The 22,496-nt window shown below is 36.2% G+C and overlaps 1 protein-coding gene across 1 annotated transcript; it reads left to right on the top strand.

Annotated features, from left to right (window-relative positions):
- Window positions 1-1,185: 1,185 nt before the first annotated feature.
- On the top strand, window positions 1,186-12,002 carry LOC110798526 (transmembrane 9 superfamily member 7). The gene is made up of 7 exons (XM_022003705.2): window positions 1,186-1,450; window positions 2,800-2,964; window positions 3,141-3,250; window positions 3,427-3,532; window positions 3,616-3,728; window positions 10,007-10,148; window positions 10,476-12,002. Exons 1-7 carry the CDS (start codon window positions 1,337-1,339, stop codon window positions 11,631-11,633), a joined length of 1,908 nt encoding a protein of 635 aa, XP_021859397.1. The 5' UTR covers window positions 1,186-1,336; the 3' UTR covers window positions 11,634-12,002.
- Window positions 12,003-22,496: the final 10,494 nt, after the last annotated feature.

Genomic DNA, 22,496 nt, shown 5'->3' with positions numbered 1-22,496 from the left:
TCGATAAAATTGTTGGAATCTCTTATTTATTGTTATAGGAAAAATGTTTCGGCTTTTTTTTTATTAAGTAAATAAATGCCAAAGGCTGAGTCGATGACCTACGTATAAAATAAGAAACATTTTTGGATTTGAATAAAAAAAAAAACAACTTTGCTGACAATTACTTATATTTTTTTTTTTTGGGGGTCAGAAGAGTTCTCCGAATATTCTAGTCTTGATTAGTGATGGGTTTCCATTTTTTGTCGACTATGAACAGAGAAGAGAGGATAAGTTCATTACATTCAAAAAAGATATGGAAATTTGCCATAAAAAATTGAAGTAATTGAGCGTGAGAGCCAAATGAATTGAAAAATTCACGTTTGGTTCGGGAAGGGATCATGAATGTTTTGAAATGAATGGAAAGATAATCTACTTTCATTAAGTGATTTATTAGATAATCGAAAACAGAGGATCTTGAATACTATTCGAAATTCAGAAGAACTACGCGGAAAGGCCATTGAACAGCTGGAAAAAGCCCGGGCTCGCTTAAAGAAAGTCGAAATGGACGCGGATCAGTTTCGAGTGAATGGATATTCTGAAATAGAACGAGAAAAGATGAATTTGATTAATTCAACTTATAAAACTTTAGAACAATTTGAAAATTACCGCGTTAAGTATCCCGCCTGGGGAGTACGTTCGCAAGAATGAAACTCAAAGGAATTGACGGGGGCCCGCACAAGCGGTGGAGCATGTGGTTTATATATATATATATATATATATATATATATATATATATATATATATATATATATATATATATATATATATATATATATATATATACATTTTCCTCTATCTTACTCTTATCAATTTCACTTTTTCTTCCTTATTTTTTAATTTTTTAACTTTCCTCTCCTTTCTGGTTTGATTGGTGCCAATGACGATCTCATACGACGATTCATGTTAGCCGAATCCAAAACATTTTAGCACTAAGGATTTGTTGTTGTATCGGCCTCGATATAACACTTTCGTCTATTTTTTCATTTTTAGGTGGTAAAGTATAAATTTAATTTTTTATTTAGGTAATAAAATACAAGCTAATTCTTAGTTGATAAAAAAACAATTTATCGATTTGGTAAAAAATAATTCATCCAAATTATAATTATTTCCATAAAAATTTCAAAGAGAAAACTTAAAACTCACGAATCCTTCATTCGAAGTCATTTCATTGGCATTTCCTCTCTCCTCCTTCCTTTCTGGGCTTCTCCTCCTCTTCTTCATCTTCTTCTTCTCACTGTAATCATTCTGCAAATCAATCTCTCACACTTTCTCCCTCATCTCGATCTCGAGATCGAAGATGGGCATCCATGGCAGGAGCTCATGGATCTTCTCTCTCCTCTGCGTTCTCCTTCTCTTCTCTCAAGCTCATTCCTTTTATCTCCCCGGTGTTGCACCTCGCGATTTCCAAATGGTAACAACATTTTCTCTTCTCGACTTTCAATTCGCGTTTTTTATAATTGTATTGTATTGTAATAGTTTTGATTTATGCGGGGAAGTTGATCTGATTCGACTTGGGGATTTAGGGTTTTTTAGTTAGGATCTTACCCACTGTTTGATTTGTGTGTTCTTATTAGTTTCTGATTTTGGATCTGATTTTCCGGCTATTTTGATCTACATATGGTGTGATTTAACTTAGATTTAAATTAATCTCTGGGATTTTGTTCAGGTTTAAGATTTTAGGTGATTGATTTGTATGAAAGGATCTTTGATTTTCAGTTTTTCACTGATAATTTGATTATGAGCTGAATATATTTCGAGCTGATGCCCTGTTTCTAGTTAGAAATGTCGATTTTTGGGTACAATGACAGCTTCACACTACCACTTAGACACTGACTTAATAGATGATGATGATATATCCTTGATTATGTTATTTGAGGAATCAGAAGATTAGAGAGAATGAGGAGGAAAGACATTCAGTTGACTTAGATTTGAATTATATCCTGGATTTTATTGAGGTTTGAGATTTTTAGGAGATTGATTTGTATGGAAGGATCTTTGATTTTCAGTTTTTTGCTGATAATTTGATTATGAGCTGAATATATTTCGAGCTGATGCCCTGTTTCTATTTAAAATGTCGATTTTTGGGTACAATGACAGCTTCACACTACCACTTAGACACTGACTTAAAAGATGATGATGATATATCCTTGATTATTTTATTTGAGGAATCAGAAGATTAGAGAGAATGATGAGGAAAGACATTCAGTTGACTTAGATTTAAATTATTTCCGGGATTTTATTGAGGTTTGAGATTTTAGGTGATTGATTTGTATGGGAAGGATCTTTGATTTTCAGTTTTCCACTAATAATTTGATCATGAGCTGAATATATTTGAAGCTGATGCCCTGTTTTTGTTTAGAAATGCCGATTTTTCGGTACAGTGACAGCTTCACACTACCACTTAGACACTGACTTAGTAGATGATGATGATATAGTCGCCTATTGCTGTGCCGTGTTTTCGCCGGAGCTTATCCTTGATTCTTTTATATGAGGAATCAGAAGATTTAGAGAGAATGATGAGGAAAGACATTCAGCTGACTTGATTTGTTGGATGTATTGTGTAAATTGATTGGTTTTTGAATGTTTTATGGTTGTTTTTAAATTGTTTTAGCTTCCTATGACATTAAGATTTGTGGGGTTGGGTTGGCTACACGGCGGGGTTGAAATTGCAATACCCTGTTTTTATTTGATGCACCTTGTTGGTTTCCGTGCATTATTACTTATTGAGTAAAATGTTTATGCATACTACAACTTGTGCAGGGAGATCCTCTTCAAGTGAAGGTCAATAAGCTTTCGTCTACAAAGACTCAGCTTCCATATGACTACTATTTCTTGAAATATTGTAAGCCTAACAAAATCGTCAACAGTGCGGAGAACTTGGGAGAAGTTCTTCGTGGTGATCGTATTGAGAATTCCGTGTACACCGTAAGCTTGCAATTTTTCTGTTAATATATTGGAATATGGTTACATTATACTCCGTATTCTCTTTAGTGTTTACTGTGAATTAACAAAGGAAGCAAGTTTTTGGACCACAAAAGTTATTTGTAATTCTGAGAGCAATCTGTGTCCTTCCAATTCTAACATTATTATTGGTGTAACAGTTCAAGATGAGAGAGGAGCGGATATGTCAGGTGGGCTGCCGAATGAAACTTGATGCGGAGGCTGCTAAAAATTTCAAGGAGATGATCGATGATGAATATCGAGTTAACATGTAAGTATGCGATGGCAACTGGCAGATTTTCTTTTATGTACGCTTGAGCACCATAAGTTTATAAGCCTCTTCCCCCATCCCGTCCAGTTTTATTAGTATAGATGAAGAAAAATCATGACTGTTTTTATTTTTTAATTTATTTTATGTCTGCTTACCTTTCTATTATGGTCTAACAGGATTCTGGACAACCTTCCAGTTGCTGTGATAAGGCAAAGGAGAGATGGACAAAACAAGGTCTATGAGCATGGGTATCGTGTAGGTTTTAAGGGAAAGTACTCTGGGGTAAGTTGTATGCAATTTCGTTTACCTTTGGATTTTGTGGTGGTCTTTTCACCTTATCTTGATGCCAAAAATTGCTATGGCAGACTAATGAGGAGAAGTACTTTATCCATAACCATCTAATCTTCAAAGTGATGTACCACAAGGATCTGGAAACTGATGTTGCTCGTATAGTTGGTTTTGAGGTTACTCCTCACAGGTTTGCTCCTATCTTTGTTGAAACCGTTGGTTGTTGTCCTTTATTTTAACATGTGCATAGCGATTTCATGTTTGCTTGTTATTATTATGCCTCATGTATTTAATTACATTAATGTTGCTCGACTTGCTTCATTTTTTCTCATTTTCTACATGCTTTGTCTCATAAATACATTTAGTTATATGACTTATATCATTCAATTGTCTATGAGTTATACTCGGGGGACCAATAGCCTTACTCTTTTCAGCAAAGCCTTTTGAATGTTATCATCCTGAGTATGTTGGATGGATACTCGAAATTAGAGTTAGTATTACAAATAAGTATTACATTAAATGTGATGTGCATAGTAAATGTCAGACACTACATAAGTGGGTATTCAAAGCAAAAGTGTTCTAACTGTTAGAAGTAGAGCTTGAAAAAGAGTCCGCCCAATTCCCATCGGACGAATGCCGCCCGACCGGGCGCGCATGCAAAGTGAAAGTGGGCTAGTAATTCGCCTGACCGGGCGGATGACTCGTATTATTTCACTGTTGTGGGCGCCCGATCGGGCGGGGTCGCTCTACCGGGCGAATTAAAGAGATTGTGGTATGTTGAACGCGCACCCCAACGGTCGGTGGTCGCTAGATCGGGCTGACCATCCGACGGAGACCAAAAGACGTACTTTTATGCGTTGGCCTTGCTTCCTCGTGATTCCTTTTGTAACAACTCTTTTAATAGTTGTTTAATGAATTTAATCCTTCTGATTATCATTGATTAAGGGGGTTATAAACTTTTCATTTGTTCATGATTAATCCCATTAATTTGTGTCATTGATCTCCCTTGAGTTCTTTGGCTTCCTAGAGTTGTTTTGATTCCTCCTCTAAGTCTTGTAAATATTTGTTTTCTGATTTCGGAGTAGAGAATGGTTTTCTCTTCCAGTCCTCTTTTTTCTCTTGTTGTGGATGGAAGGTTTTCATTTCATTATTAAGGCATGATAACTCTTACCTTTTCTAGCCTTTTATCTCCTTATTCCTTTTGGGCATAAGTTCTAGTGACTTCATCTAATCACCCAAAAGTGTCTGTGTGTTAAGAGTTGTGTGAACCTTAGGGAACAAATCGGTGAATACAATTGTGCACTCGGTTGCACCGAATCTCGTTTTCAAGGCAGTGGTTTGGTTCCACGGCGTATCGACTTCCTAATCACGTTCTTATTCTTATCCTAGTATTTTGCCTTGAAAACCCAATAATTACTACAATTTGAATCCGAGATATATATTAATGGCTAAATACTATCTTATGATATGTGAGGAAATTTATGTTACAGAGTTTTGAGTGAAAGATAAGGGAAATTTAAAAGATTTCCAAAGATATTTTTATTCACGTTTTTCTGGGAGTAGTCTCAAAGGTCGACTCTGATCAAGGGTCATCCATGGTCGGATCATTCTGAAATTTTGACGCAATATTCGGGACATCATGGGCTTGATTTTCAAGGTCGGAATGTCAATTGATGATCTAGATCGTCAGTTACAACTACTACAATAAACCTGATTTTTCCGTATACGAAAAGTTAAAAGTAAATTCTTGGAGAAGATGATTGGTGAATGTTGTGATGAAGAATTGCTTGAAGATTTTGGAATGTCATACAATACGCATTTTTGATTTAATATCAAGGATACGTATTGTATGACATTCCAAAATCTTCAAGCAATTCTCCATCACGATATCCTAGCCACCATTAACCAATCATCTTCTCTAAGGATTTACTTTTGAATTTTCGATGGCACGGAGATCAAAAGACGTACTTTGTACGTTGGCCTTGCTTCCTCGTGATTCCTTTTGTAACAACTATTTTAATGGTTGTTTAATGGATTTAATCTTTCTGATATTGGAGTTTATGTTGATTATTCCCATTGATTAAGGGGGTTATAAACTCTTCATTGTTCATGATTAATTCCATTAATTTTGTGTCATTAATCTCCCTTGAGTTCTCTGGTTCCTAGGGCTGTTTTGATATCTCCACTAAGTCTATGTATATACTTGTTTTCTGGCTTTGAATATACACACATGTTGATCTCTTTCTTTCTTTCTCCTTTCTCTTGTTTGGATGGAAGATTTCCAGTTCATGGTTAAGTCATGATAACTCATATCTCTTTCAACCCTTTTTTCCTTCTCCTTATTCTTTTGGGCATAAGTTCTAGTGACTTCATCTCATCACGCAAAAGCAGTGGCGGTGCCAGGAATTTTTACTTAAGGGTTCGAAATTTTCGGACAAAATATAGTTAAATCAAATATCATAGTCCAAAATCTAAGTTACAAGCAATAATTCCATGGTGCACATGTATTATTTCAACAACATTTATTTATTTTTAAAACCGATCCTAATAGAAAGGAAAGACAAATTAATAAACCCGAATTAAGAACGAAATGCACTAATTCCCCTTAACATAACCCCTGAGACAAAAACCAAGGCAAAACAAAACTTATCCTAACCAATTTCAAAAACAAATCGGCTCTAAACAAAACATATCATAAGAAACCCTTGATTACAAGAAGCAAAAAAAATGCCAGGAGATGGGAATCGAACCCCCGACCCTTGGTATAAAAGCCGCTTAGCTTCAACCACTGCAGCGCTTGACATCCAGATGACAATATCTTGCGCTATTGTTTTTATAACTTAGTTTACTGTCTAAAACTAATCAGAATTTTGCAGTTCCTGTAAGGGTTCAGTACTTGAGTTGAACCCACTGAACCCTTACTGGCACCACCACTGCGCAAAAGTGCCTTTGTGTGTTGAGAGTGGTATAAACCTTAGGGAACGAATCGGTAAATACAATTGTACACTCCGGTTGCACCGAAACTCGTTTTTAAGGCAGTGGTTGGTTACCACGGCGCAACGATTTCCTAAACTCTTTCGTATTCTTATCCTAGTATGTTGCCTTGAAAACCCAATATTTACAACAATTTACTCGTAGGAATATAAAACCAAACACAAATTTAAGGTATACATAAAAACGTTTTTTAGCAAAACGGACAATTCTCGTGCTATGAAAGTTCTAACCTCAAGTCTCTTCTAAATTTAACTTCTTCACTGCTAACAAAAAATTAGAAGAAAATAAAACAATCAAGAAAGAGACACTTTAATTCCGTGATTTGTCAATGGAGACCTTTTGTCGTTAGCCTTTGAGAAGGAACTATTGGAAGTAAGTTAATCTTACTTAAGAGTTTCGCAACCTACCCAAGGAATGTGAATATCAAGATGTTTTCTTGAAAGGTTTTGATGACTATTCACCGGATGATTATTACGAGTTTCAACGATATACTTGTTATTTGGGAGAACCTTATCAAAGTAAGAGATTGAGTCTTTCTTGTTTTCATTATTTTGGGAACAAGTCTTATATCACTTAGATTCGTGAGAGGTTTTGACCTTTATTCCTATACTGCATATTCTTTTATCAAAGGTATGTAAAGTGATTGTTCAAGTGGTAAAACCATGAGTGGGAGTTCCCATGCTTGAAGATAAGAATTATGATTTTATGGAACTTATTTTGTGGGTTGAGTTTATCACCATAGTAATGGTACATGTACCTTATCAATATCTTGATGCATATTCATTGTGTAGAATTTTAATTCTCATTGTTGTTTAGAATAATGACTTGTGTGGAGAATTTCAATTCTTAGTTTTCCAAGGTGATAGTTTCACTTCACTAACCATTTGATTTCGGTTTACTTTATGTAACACGAACTGTTACGTATTAAGCTCCTCTTATGTCCATAAATTCATCTTTTTTCATCATTTTTTTTTCTAATATAGTGGGGGATTGTTGGAAGTAAAGCTTGAAAAATAGTTCGCCCGATGACCATCGACCGGGAGGATGACTCGTATCATTTCACAGTTGTGGTCTCCCGATCGGGCGGCAAAGCCTTTACCGGGATGCACAATTTTATTAAACGATTCGTTATCTAAGGTTTATACAACTCTCAACACACAAAGACACTTTTGGTGATGAGATGGAGTCCCTAGAACTTATGCCAAAAAGGAATAAGTAGATAAACGCTAGAAAAGATAAGACTTGTCATGACTTAATGAACGGAAAATCTTCCATCCCAAACAAGAGAAAGAAGAGGAGAGGAAGAGAATCATTCTCTATTCCAAAACCAGAAAACAAGTATTTACAGGACTTAGTGGAGGAATCAAAACAACTCTAGAAACCAAAGAACTCAAGGGAGATCAATGACACAAATTAATGGAATTAATCTTGAACAAATGAAGAGTTTATAACCCCCTTAATCAATGTGTATAATTACCATAAACCTCTAACATAATCAGAAAGATTATATCCCTTAATCAACTATTAAAAGAGCTGTTACAAAAGGAATCACGAGGAAGCAAGGCCAACGTACAAAAGTACGTCTTTTGGTCTCGGCCAGATGGTCCGCTCGATCGGGCGCCATCCGCCCGGTTCGACGCGCATTCAACAGACCACATTCTCTTCAGTTCGCTGGTCGGGCGGCCTCCGCCCGATAGGGCTCCCACAAAAGTGAAATAACACGAGCTATCTGCCCGGTTGGGCGAATTACTAGCCCACTTTGCACGCGCGCCCGGATTGAAAATTGTTAGTCATCTTTTTGGGGTGGACTAGTAGACTTTGTTTTGATATTTATCTCCAGCGCTTCTGGAACTTCTTGAATCAGATGATTGTAGCAAGCATACCTGTGATAATGTGATGGCTGAGGAACTATTCCTTTCTCCTTAAAACCCCTGATTATATCTCGAGTTCTTGACTAATTAGGCGTGATGTTAATTCATGTAAATTTGTTATTAGCCTTATCTGTATTTGTCAGAACTTTTTAGCCTTAATTTGACCTCATTTGAACTTATGAAAACGGAACATAGCCTCATTTGTTAGTGTGCCATAACGCCCACAAGTAAGACTTTAAGTAAAGCTGCGCTTTTCTTCAGCAACCGTGAATGACTGACTGTAATCATTGTATTTTTACTGTGTGAGATTATGAATTAGTATGCTGTATTCTTCTAAATTATTGATGGATATATAAGGTTGTCTACTCTTAAGCCGGGTTCTATTCTCCTTTATTGAGCCAAGGCTAAAAGGTCCTTTGGTTGAGCTAGTGGCACATGTGTTTATTGGTTTACTGCTCATCTCTTTATGTTGCAATTGGCTTGCTTCTATAAGTTAGTCATAATATGGGTGGCATAGAACCTAGAGTGTGTGTCCTATGCTTTGCATCAATTCTTATTCGTCATTGAAGAAGTAAAAGGCTTTACATTAAGACAAGTTCCTTAACCTATAGTGGCATTGCATACTCCTACAATGAAATATTAAGACCTCTTTCTGCCTTGGGGGGGGGGGGGTGTCAGGTGTGTTGATAGGGTTGCATAGGATACTTGGTGGAGCCCTTTTGAGCTTTTATAGATTTAAATGCTGGTGCAGTTTATTTATGCATGTCCTTGAGATCTTAGTGTTTGTATTTTTGAGAATTTCCAACCTTGGAATTATTCTGGTCTAGTTGTAATTTGTCATGGTCAGCACCTGGACTGATAAATGGTACTAAAACACGGCTTTCTTAAGTACACACAGCGTGTTGAGGTATCAATAATCTTTTCTGGACATTAGGCTGTCATATCTTTACTTCAGTTTGGACTTTTGAGGACGATATATTTATGTTTGAATGCTATTTCTTGATGTAAAAGTATGCCTTATGCGTTATACTAAACATATGATAGTCTGAAAGTGAATGCATGAAACTGTGAATTGGTGGTGAGGGAATGGTGACAGTCCATTAATTATAGGAGTTTTGTAGATATTTTCATAGCCCTTTTAAAAAAAAATTATCCTTGTTATCTGCTGATAGTTACGCCGGTTTAGTTACTGTCTCTATTTATAAAATAGATTTCTGTTTCGTGGACTTAATTGTAGATAAATATCAGCTATACTAGATTTTGAGAACTGATGACGAAGTCGCCAATGATGCTTAGTGCTTTTGCATGCGGGGTTCCTGAAATTGATGAGAAGTTCCAATCTTTGCTCGTGAGATGATATATTGATCCATGAGATTATTCCTTTCAGTGTTCTTGATCAATGTTTAATTCATGCTGCTCAACTGCGCTTTGGATGTGTCAGGAATAGTGAGCCATTCATAATAGGAGGCTTATTGGACTTTTTGGTCTTTTAAACATTTAAATACATCTATTCATTTCAGATTTAAATTATGTGATGCCTATAATTCTCTGTGCATGCTTCTGCTTTGGCTACTGCTATGAATCTCATTTGCTCTTGTAACAGTATTGCTCATGAGTATAAGGAGTGGAAAGAACAAGATACTCAATTGGTGACATGCACAAAAAACATTATTCAAAGTGGTACCCCGCCACAAGAGGTCGAGGCTGATAAAGAAATTGTGTTCACCTATGATGTTACATTTGAGGTATGTTATTCGCTAGGCATTGATGATAAAATTCTAAACAATCCCCTTGGTTGGCGAAATATGTCAATCAAATGGCATTCTCGTAAATATAATGAACAATTGTACAATCTAAAATTTGCAATATGCGGTCTATTTGATACTTTAAAAAAATAAAAATAAAACAAAATAATTTTAATATAAAAAGAGATTGTATATTTAATATTTACATTGTATATTTTGACAATTTATTTACGAAAATACCCCTTGATATGCTTTGCCCAGGTGCTAACTAGTGCATTGATATTTCTGTCTTATCGCTTCTTCTGAATCCTTATCTCATCTTTCCAGGAGAGTGATATTAAATGGGCCTCTCGATGGGACACATATCTTTTGATGAATGATGATCAAATCCATTGGTTCTCCATCATTAACTCCTTGATGATTGTCCTTTTCCTATCCGGAATGGTTGCCATGATCATGATGCGAACACTTTACAGAGATATAGCCAACTATAACCAGTTAGAAACTCAAGATGAAGCTCAGGAAGAAACTGGCTGGAAATTGGTTCACGGGGATGCTTTCAGGCCACCTATAAACTCTAGCCTCTTATGTGTGTATGTTGGAACCGGGGTTCAAATTTTCGCAATGACTCTAGTCACAATGATGTTTGCACTTCTCGGGTTCCTTTCACCGTCTAACCGCGGAGGGCTTATGACCGCTATGGTTCTGTTATGGGTCTTTATGGGATTGTTTGGCGGTTACTCCTCAGCCCGTTTGTACAAGATGTTCAAAGGGACCGAGTGGAAGAAGAACACGTTGAAAACCGCCTTCATGTTTCCCGGAATACTCTTCAGCATTTTCTTCGTGCTCAACGCCTTAATCTGGGGTGAGAAATCTTCAGGTGCCGTGCCTTTCGGAACTATGTTGGCCCTTATGTTGCTTTGGTTCGGCATATCGGTCCCATTAGTCTTCGTTGGAAGTTACTTGGGATTCAAGAAACCACCAATGGAGGACCCGGTCAAAACAAACAAAATCCCGAGGCAAATTCCCGAGCAAGCTTGGTACATGAAACCCATTTTCTCCATCCTTATCGGAGGCATCCTTCCTTTTGGGGCAGTCTTTATCGAGCTTTTCTTTATACTGACATCCATATGGCTAAACCAGTTCTACTACATCTTCGGCTTCCTTTTCATTGTTTTCGTTATCTTGATCATCACGTGTGCTGAAATCACGATCGTGCTATGCTACTTCCAGTTGTGCAGTGAAGATTACCATTGGTGGTGGAGGTCATACTTGACTGCTGGGTCATCTGCACTTTACCTGTTCTTATACTCCATTTTCTATTTCTTCACAAAGCTGGAAATTACAAAGCTGGTTTCTGGGATCCTTTACTTTGGGTATATGCTAATCGGTTCATATGCGTTCTTCGTACTCACCGGCACAATTGGGTTTTATGCATGTTTCTGGTTTGTGAGAAAGATCTACTCTTCTGTGAAGATCGATTAAGCAGCTGCATTCGCAAACAAGGTTACAGGAAATTAGGGTTTTGACTAATGATTTTTCAGGGAGATTTCCACTTTTAAAAACTGCAGAAGAAGAAGAAGAAGAACAATGTAGGAAGATTTTGCGCCCGTAGATTTGTTTGTATGTTCTTCAAGGTCAGCTGTACTGTAACTCTCGAGGTTCTGCACACTCAGGAAAAAAGATACTCCATTGTTTTGCAGGTGGTAGTAATGTAGGTACATGGTGTGTACTAATGTGATTTCAGAATGTTACTTGTCAAAATATTGTGACTGGATCCACATCTTTAATACTTTGTAGTATATCATACTTCAATGTTTTTATCTTAATGTAAGCTTAATTGCATTTTTATTCTATGCTAGAGTACTAGTATATTCTCGGTGTTGTGTTTTGGTTGGTCTTCTATGAAATACAGTCTGTGCCTTAGGCCTTGTTCTCTTCACTTGCTCTGATATGTTTTGATCTGATTTTTCTGGCCTGATCTAATAAGCAATAAGAATAAAGTGGCTTATCATATTCTTTCAGAAGATCTATACCGTTTGTGGGGTAAAGTGCACAAACATATCTCATAAGCGTTCAAGCGTTTTATGAACTAACTTTAGATAATAGCACTTCTTATTCAATGTAGCTTGACTCTGCAAATTTATCTTCAATCGCTAAGAGGGTGTTTGTTTTGGTATAGTATGGTTGCTTCTTTCGAGTGTTCTCTTACTTTTTCTGGTCTGGTTTGATCTGTTTTTCTAGTCTGATCTAATAAGCAATAAGAATGAAGTGACTTATCATATTGTTTCCGAAGATTTGGACCATTTGTGGGGGAAGTGCACATAATTGTGTTGTACATAACAGATCTCAGAAGCGTACATGCGTTGTATGAACTAACAATACCACTTCTTATTCAATGTAGCTTGATTCTGCAAATTTATCTTCAACTCCTAGGAGGGTGTTTGTTTTGTGGGAATTGAAGCATGGGATTTGGGAATGAGAAGATGGAATTGAAATTCCTATGTTTGTTTTGAGGGATGGAAAATGAGATGGGATTGAATATGAGAAATAAAAGGGCTCTGCTTTTTTTTTTTTTTATCCAATTGGGAGGGTAGGGAATTGAGATAGAATAAGATTAAAAATTAAATGACCAATTTCCAATTTATGGAACCAAAAGCAAAGAATATTGTGAAGGGTATTTTAGTTATTTTACCTATTATTCTCACTATATTCCCACCACGCCACCACTAAACAAGCAAGAGAAATGTAATATTTTTTCTTGAATCCCCAATTATCAATTTCCAATCTACATCCTCTTATTCCTCAAATTTTCATTTTCACATACCAAATGCGCCATAAGAGCAAGTGCTTAGGGATTTTTTTATCGTGTGATCGAGTGCTTAAATGTTACAGAGTATGAGAATTCTTATATTAACTATATATAGAGATTTAAGTTGTTTTATTTACATGGTAATTGAGATTAATAGAGTTTTGTGATGAAACTTATGAGAACATATGAGATGTTTGTTCTCCCAAACTAGTGTTTCTAGTTTGTTTATAGTTTGGTCCCTTGATCAAATTGTTTTGTTTAGGTCCGTTCGACTCTAAATTAACATATACTCCCTCCATATTTATTTAAGAGATACACTTGGCCGGACACGGGTATTAAGAAGAAGAATTGAATGAAATAAATTAATAAAACAAGTGGGGTTGGGTAGATATTTTAATAAGTAAAAAACAAGTGGGGACCATGTCATTTTAAGGGGTGGGGAGTGGTGGGGGGTGTAGATAGATTATTTAATTAGATGGTGGGTTTGATAAGTTACTAAAAGTGGCAAGTATATCTCTTAAATAAATACGGCCGGAAAAGGCAAGTGCATCCCTTAAATAAATACAGAGGGAGTAGGGTTTATGAAACCCGTTTCAACGAGTAAAATCATATCAAATAATAATGATATAATAATACTCTATCCGTCTCACATTACTTGTTACACTTTCCTTTTTCGTCCGTCTCATATTGCTTGTTACAATTTCCTTTTTCGTCTGTCTCAGATTACTTGTTACACTTCCAAATTAGGAACGACCCCACAATTATTATATTGTCTCTCTTCCCACTAAATTTTTTTGTCCCTACACCCCTTCTCATTCAATTAAAAAAATACCACAATAACTCGTATCATATTACTTTTCAATAAAATAACAATTGATAACCAAACAACCACTTATTTCCTAAACCTTTGTGCAAAGGCAAGGGTAACGAGTAATCTGAAACAGATGGACTAATAATAAAGGACAGTGTGTTTACGCTTAAGTCACTCTCAAACATTTCACAATTGATGGGGCTCGACCTGTGGCTAACTTTTTGTAAAGCTTGAGTTTGTTTGGTATAATATTAAAGATAATATCTGATCTGGTCTGATCTAATCTGATATGTATCTGATATGAACTAAGCTTTTTTTTTTTGATTTGAAATAAGTAATTGTCCATTACTCCGTAGAAGATTTTTATTTTATTAAATGAGAAGAATAGTTTCGCGAGAAACAGTCTTGAGAAGCACACAAGCCGTACACAAAATGACAATATTTATTGTTCACCGGAATAAAAGTTACTCCCTCCATCCCGGAATATTCGCAACGGCTTGACTTTTTGCACTATTCACATACTCCCTCCGTCCCAAAAATATCTTCCTGCTTTCCTAAACGAGCGTCCCAAAATTATCTTCCTGTTTCTAATTTTGGCTACTAAGGTCCCCACTTTGTCATGTACTATATTAATTAAAATTGAATTGAAAACTCCACCCATGTACTATATTCCACTTTTCCCATGTACTATATTCTCTTTCACATGTACTTTATTGCACTTTTCCATACAACTCAATCATCATTTGTACTTTATTCCACTTTTTCATGTACTATATTCCACTTTTCTTAAAATCCGTGTTTTTGGTCAAACAGGAAGATAATTATGGGACGGAGGGAGTAATTCACTTTGACCCTATTTTATTTATAGTATATGAAAATAACTGTTAGCATATAGTATATTGTTGGTTTCATCTTAATATATATTTTCAAAATATTAATATTCTATAAGTTTTTATAATATATAATTAAAGATATTAATAGTCAAAGTTGTGCATTGGCAAGCGTGTCCAGTCAAAACGTTGCGAGTATTCCGAGACAGAGAGAGTAACTCAAAATACTTAAAAGTTACCCCGTAAAATCATCTATTTTTTAATGATAAAATTTTTCATTTAAGTAAAAATTATATTTTCATAAAAATCACTATAACATTAACCATTTAACCCAAATATTATCCATCAATTTTATTTATAATACGAAGTATAAAAGTTAATCATATGAAAGTTAAAAAATCCTGATAAGAGTTAAAAGCAGGGGCGGAGGCAATATACAAATTATGGGCTCAATTGACCCCCACTTGCATTGTGAAATTTTAGATATGGTACCTTTACTAGCTCAGATCATGCCCCAATGTTCTTTGATACAAACTCAGAGACCATTATGGCGAATAGATTGTTCAGATTCCAAAATTCTTGGACTCTCGAGGATGAACCAGCTAAAATTGTTAAAAAGCATTGGAACTGCAATACTCAAGGTTCAAGATTCTTTAGAATAAGATCCAAACTAACCAACATAAAAGGCGACCTAAAAAATTGGGCGAAAGGAAAATTCTCACACAAGACCATGCAACTTAAAACTAATGCAGATAAAATTCAAGAACTTGAAGATAAGCTTATAACCCAACCGTTCAACCCTATCTGGCAAAACCACCTTTTAAGAATGCTCAAACAACGAGAAAAGATCCTCTTACAAAAACAGCACTTGTGGAAAAATTCTGCAAAAAAAACTTGGCTGAATCAAGGAGACAGAAACACGAGATTTTTCCACCAACTCATGAAACAAAGAGCCGCGAAAAACCACATCTATCGACTAAAGAATGCTGACAACCATTGGGAGGAGGGGCAAGTGAACGTTCAAAACATCCTCTTTAACTCCTTTCAAGATAGATTCAAAACATCCGTTCAGCCTGGGCGTATAATTAACCTAGATTTTCTCCCACAATTAATTTCTGATTCCGATAGGCTTAGTCTCATCGCCCCCTTCTCAGACGAGGAGATTAAAAATAGTTTCCTTACTATGAACCCGCTCAAGGCACCAGGATCAGATGGATTTGGGCCAAAGTTTTTTCAAACCTACTGGAAAACAATCGGCCCTGAAGTTACATTAGCAATAAAGAGCTTTTTCTCACACGGAAAAATGCCGCCTTTTCAGAATCACACTCTTATAGCTCTTATCCCCAAAAATGATAACCCAGAGAACCCCAATCATTTCAGACCAATCAGCCTCTGCGGCACGATCTATAAAGCTATCTCTAAACTCCTAGTCTCTAGACTAAGTCCTATTCTTCAAAAACACATAAGCCCCTTCCAAAACGCCTTCACCCCTGGCAGGTCCATCCATGATAATTTGCTTTTAGTCCAGGAGATCCTCAATGTTTTTAAGAAATCAAAATCCAAAGTTGGATGGTGTGCTCTTAAACTGGACATGGAAAAAGCCTATGACAGAATAGAATGGGATTTCCTTTGGGCTACTCTTGACAAAATGGGCTTTCCTACAACCTGGATAAACTGGGTGAAAGCAACTGTGACTACAGTTTCGTACTCTATCAAAGTTAACAACTCAACCACGGATGTTTTTACCCCGTCTAGAGGGTTAAGACAAGGATGAAGGAAATAATGCCCTTGGTCCAAGTATGCATTCTATGTTAAGTCTAATAAATGCGGTTCAGTATTAATTAACAAGTTAATAATTCAGTGAGATCAAGTGAGCTAAATGCCTAGCTAGAGGCCGCTTCAGTTCAAGTGGAATTAATGATATTAATCCACAGCTTACTCTTGACTGAACCCGTAGGGTCACACAAATAGTACGTAAACGGATCAAGTATTTAATGGCATTAAATACTCCATCTATGAATATTCGGAACCGACGGATCTTGGTTTCAGTGGGAGCTAAGATCGTCACAGGCAAGAAATGAATACTCCGGAAACGATGATATTGCCGGAAACGGAAATATGGATCGTATCGGAAATATGAATATTATCCAAGTCGTAGATGTTGCCGGAAACAGAAACATGGTACGTGTCGGAAAATATTATTGGAAATGGAAATATTACCAGAATCGGAAATATTGCCGGAAACGGAAATATTGTCAGAATCGGAAATATTGCCGGAATCGGAAAATAATTCCGGAAACGGAAATATTAAATATTTGTTCGAAACGGAAATTAATTCCGGAATCGGAAATATTAAATATTGTTCGTATCGGAAATAGATTCCGGAAATGGAAATTTAATCGGAAGCGTATCGTACGAATTAGCATCGGACGAGGCTTGCCGGACGAAGGCCCAACACGAAGCCGGGGCCATCGCCCAGCAAGCATGCGCGCCACAAGCCCAGCCAAGGCAGCGCCCAGGCCTACCGCAAGGCAGGCCCAGCGCGCGCCAAGGGCCACGGATGCGTGGGCCGTGCTGCGCGGGCTGCTGCTCGCACGCGCATGGGCAGCCCTTGTGGCTGCCGTGTGTGTGTGAGTTTGTGCTCATGCGTGATTCCTGAATCTACAAGAGTCAGTGTATGATTAAATTTCTATTCCTAATTGGATAAATTAATTAAATAGAATTCATGTAGGATTCTAATTTCAATTAATTCGTATCCTACTAGGATTACGATTCCTTTTCCATAACTCTATAAATAAAGGCCTAGGGGTCATAATTTATACACAAGTTTCAAAGTATTCAAAAGTGAGTTTTTGAGAGAAAATTAAAACACATCTTGCTCAAAAGTGCCGAAATTTTCTAGTACCTTAAGGGCGATTCTAGTTGGTCAATCTTAAGGCGGATCCGGACGTGCTGTGGACTATCTACGGAGGGACGACACTTGGAGTCCTAAAAGACTTGTTCTTGTTCGGTTCGGGCGCAGCTAGGGAGGGCACGCAACAAAGAGTATGCATCTAAATTATGCTATATGATTATGTGTAAATAATATGTTGTCCTGGGTTAATGGTTGTTTCCGCATGATCTATGTAGTGTCATATGTATCATAACCTAACAGTGGTATCACGAGCCCCTTATTATTTTCATAATCTAAATTGCATGAACATGGTTAAATATTACAAATTTGCAAGAATTAAAAGGGGTGATTAATTTTCGTAATTGTTAATTAATTGCAAATTGCGTTTATTTAATTATATGTACGCAGTTTTTCGGCAGTTTCTTCATTACTCATCCGAATTGAGTGATTTTTGTGTCAATTCCGCATGTAAAAGGCATTCTAAAATTTTGACAAAAATAGTATTTTTCTGCCGAACCCAGAATTCTCAAATTCGAAGCCTAACTATGACTTTTCGAAGGTTTTAGTTTTTCGAATGCAAAATTTCGTAAATTTAAGATGTTAAATTAAATATTTGCGATTCCTGTTGATAAATCTTGAATTTTTGATTGACCTACTGCATATGTTTAACAAGTTTGAATGCCTAGTCTTGTTAATTATGCAATCTAATTTGTAATTATGATTAATTTGTTGAAAATTAGAATAATTTAGAATTAATTTGATTTTCATAATTAATTGTAATTTAATTAGAAACCTATGATTAAAAACCACCATAAAAATTGTAAATTTACGATAAATTTTAAATTTTTATGACCTAGACTTGAATCCATATCAATCGGAAATCAATTGGATAATAAATTTTCGATTTTTCGCCCTAAAATTATGAAATTAATAATATTTATTAATTTGTCATTAATTTTAAATATAAATTTTAAAATTTTATGCGATTCGTTCAAATAACTTGCACGCACGAAGCAATGGACGCTTCGTGTTACCCTTAAGGGGTGTTGTATAATGCGGGCATGCGACGACGAGCAAGGGAGCTCGTCGCCCGTGCGGCACGAATGCAATGAGCAAGGGCGTAGTGCACGAGCACAAGGCAGCAGCCCTGCCTTGTGTCGTGTGCCACGAGCAATGAACGAATGGGCATGGGCGAAGGGCGAGCCAAGGCAGTCGCGTGTGGGCAGCAAGCGAGCTGCGCCACAACGCGCGCTGCCTCGCACAAGTGCCACAAGTGCCACAACGCGCGCTGCCTCGCACAAGTGCCACGAGCGCTGCGCCCAGCACTGCTCGCGCGCGCAGCACGCGATGTCGCTCGCCCAGCGAGCGATGTCGCGCCCCAGCGAGCGATGGCTCGCGCGCACAGCGAGCGAGCCAGCGCGCCCAGCGAGCGATCTCGCGCGCGCGCACTGCGAGCGATAGCTCGCGTGCGATGGGGCGCTGTGCGGAGGCTTGCGATAGGACAGCAGCAGCTATGCGACGAGCGCATGGGCTGCGCGCACATGGCCAGCAATGGCTGTGTGCGTGCGGCCCATGGGCGTGCAACGCGTAGGGTGTTTGCGTTACGATTAGATCGTTTTGAATGTTTAATTTGAAAATTTCAGTTCACGTAATTTTAATTAATTTTAAAATTAATAATTTGAATTAATTTCTTGGATTTTAATTTTGAATATTATAATTATAATAAATGGAATTTATTCTAATTATTTTACTAAAATTAAAATCATGAATTAATTTAAATGCGACTGAAATTAAATTAAATTTTTGGATTCAATTATAAATTTATATGAGCTTTAAATTTTAATTAAATTTGTATGTTTCCGGTTAGACTAGAAATACAATTTTATGTTTAAAATTAGTAAAGCATATGAATTTATTGGTTTGAGTGGGAGCGCTTTTTAGTCATAAACTCTTGATTAGGTCTACAAATCCTTAAGGTTAAAACAACTCGATTAGAATTAATAAGGACTGAATAATTGGTAGATTATTGGTGCCCTTGATTAATTGCTGCAAATGTTTACGTGATGCATAATGTGTTTTACTAACCAGCTATGTGGGCCATTCATGATAATGAATGGGTGAATGGTATATATTGTATATGTACTGTTTTGCAGGTTATGAAGTGACTAGTATGGCCCAAATAGGATAGAAAATATGGTCTGCGTACCATTAATTTGAATGTAATTGGTCTAAAGCACCAAAGTTATTTTTCAATTCAAAATGGTCTGCGTACCATCAAATAGTTGTAATTAGTTATAGCTTATCCTATTTGAAGAAAATGGTGCCTCCCACGGAGATTTTCAAGACGGACTTTGAAGTCAAAGCTTCAAGATGAAGTCGGGCCATACTAGATCACAAATATCTTATGCATGTCTTAAGTTATTTATTGTTTTAAATATGTCTTAAAATGCATGAGATCATAAGCTTGATTATGTTGCATGATTAAGGATTTTAGTTCACTTAAAATCTAACCAACATAGTAAGAGCCTTAAGTTCCAAACTTAAAATTGAGTTAAAAGGTGCCATGCCAAAATATACACTTGCTTGGATATCCTTTACATCAATCTAGTAATAGTTTTCGCTCAGCGAGGTGTTACTTATTGGTCCTAAAGGGGCAAGGTACACAAATAATTGTGAGTACATGTTAGTTTTGGTGAAACTCAACGATATAAGTAAGGAGTCCTTTTATGTCGTGGCAAATTCGATAGGTTTACCTAATAAGTTCTTAGACGTACCTATCAACCAAGAATAGTTTCTAGACTATTAGCAAAAGGCTTTTGCTTACCTAAGATGTTCTAGGATTAAGTCGACAAACTGTGCTTAGTTCTTCAATGATTTTAGGATCTTGGAATCATTTTATTCACACCTGCCGGAACAATAAAATCGAATAAAATGCTAATAACTTGTTTGAATTGCATGGTTGCTTTAATTTCAAGTTATTATTCATGATAAATGTTTAGACTTTGCATGCTTCAATGTATGTTTTAATTATTGTTTATAATTAAATATCTTGCACTGCAATAAATCCTTTTAGAAAGGTAACAGTAAATTTCCTCGATTGGTAGTGAATCCAAGAACGATTCACGGAAAAGAGAGAAAGTGAGCAATTTAAAATGTACGTTTCTTATATAGACTTTTATGGTTGTTTTCGAATATCAAAATCGAATGGCAAACCAATTGGTGCTTGTGAATTTAAAATACAATGTAGTTTTGAGATCATAAAGCATTGAGTTTAAACGCTCAGCCTTACCAATGGTTAACAACCTAATATCTTTGTCCATTTATTTCTCGAATAAGTCTAGTCCCTAGACATTCGAATAGATCGATACTTAGAGAACTTTAGAAGCTTCTGGTAAGATCATCTAGTTGAAACAAAATATTCAACATAAATTAAAATGGTAAAGAACCTTGTTGGTGACATTGGACATGTCTAACAAAGTATAAAAGTCAACACTAAAGAATTCAATTCTTAAGACTATAAGAAAGGGTACAAGAAATAGGAAAACGAGGAACAAATGAAAGGAATTTACGATTCCGTTTCTACCTATAAATTTATGTTTAAAGAGAAGTGACCTAGCAATCAAACTTCCTTGGTATCATATACCGCTTGAGGTTCTTACTTCGGTAATAACTCAAATAATGGAAGCTAGGATACACTAATGACCTACAAGTGGGAAATGAAGCATGGCAATGCTACATTAGTTGTAGGGTCATCTAGTTTGTTTTAAGTCCTTTCAAAGGCTGGAACTTAATGGCTATTTTGTTCCATAATCAGCATACCTAAATTTCTGCTTCAAACACAGAAAGACTCACATTCAGAAGAACAAAAACAATGCTTGTTTGTTTGTTTATTTGAATGAAATGGTCAATTACTGGTTGAGTCAATATGCTTGATTAAAACAAACAACTCTTTAAAGAACTTTACTAGGTTCAAATCAAACCCTTGATTTGAGTTCCATTAAATCTTTGGCATTGTTGCTTAGACCATATCAACAAGTTAACATTCATAAGCTCTATTTTGATGGACTTTTGAAAGTTGGTTGATTTCTAGATCAACTTAAGACAAGCTAGTCTTACTTGTTGAAAGTAACAAAGAATATGAACTATTGTTAGAACGCCTAGACGATAGAGTTCAAAGCTAAAGAAAGGTTTTATGACTTTATTATTTCACATGGATTTGAGTGAATATAGGTTTATTTACTCAAATGTGATATAAGTTGAATCTGTTTGGCTAGTTCAAAGATTCAGAAGTATAAAATCCACTCGGCAAGAAATCATAAAGATCTAGGTTAGATCATGTTGATGATTACTTGAGACCAAATATGATCATCAATGATTGTGTGTTGTAATTTCACAATCTAGCTCCATAAGATATGGCATATCTGCGTTGGAATGATCGAAGTCAATTAGTACTTGATTCGATCAATGATGAATCATAAAGACTTTTCCTATAATTTCTAAAACAAAATGCTCAACTACCACCAAACTAAACCAAATTCGTCAAAGCTATTGAAAAGTAATTTCAGGATATCTTTTCAATTATATATATCTAAAGAGTTGCTAAACTCATTGGGAGCTTAGTGTTTGTTATTCAACAAACTAAGGCCCAAGTCTAGATATATGTTTCATTGTGATTTATTCAAATGAGACACAAGGGTATTGTTTCTACCACGAATTTTTGAGAACATAATGTTTGTTTGCTCGAAATAATGTCCTTTTGGAGATTCGTTTCCAAAATGACAAGTGGGAGAAAATAGACCTCGAAAGTTTTCGAGGCGAACAACAAACATAAACGGACATTCCGGAGGCTTTTCGAAGTGCTTCAGAAAATCCGAACTTATTCTGAAAGGACTTTAGAAGTAGCTTTTAAAGAATAGACATCTCTTAGAAGACTTTACAAGTGCTTCAAGGAGAATAGAATATTCAAAGGACTCTCAAAGTGCCTGTTGATATTCTATTGTTT

This window comes from Spinacia oleracea, chromosome 2 (genome assembly GCF_020520425.1).
Source record: "Spinacia oleracea cultivar Varoflay chromosome 2, BTI_SOV_V1, whole genome shotgun sequence".
Taxonomy (NCBI): Eukaryota; Viridiplantae; Streptophyta; class Magnoliopsida; order Caryophyllales; family Amaranthaceae; genus Spinacia; species Spinacia oleracea.
Note: the sequence above shows the minus strand (reverse complement) of the source record. Positions and strands in the feature narration are given on the sequence as shown.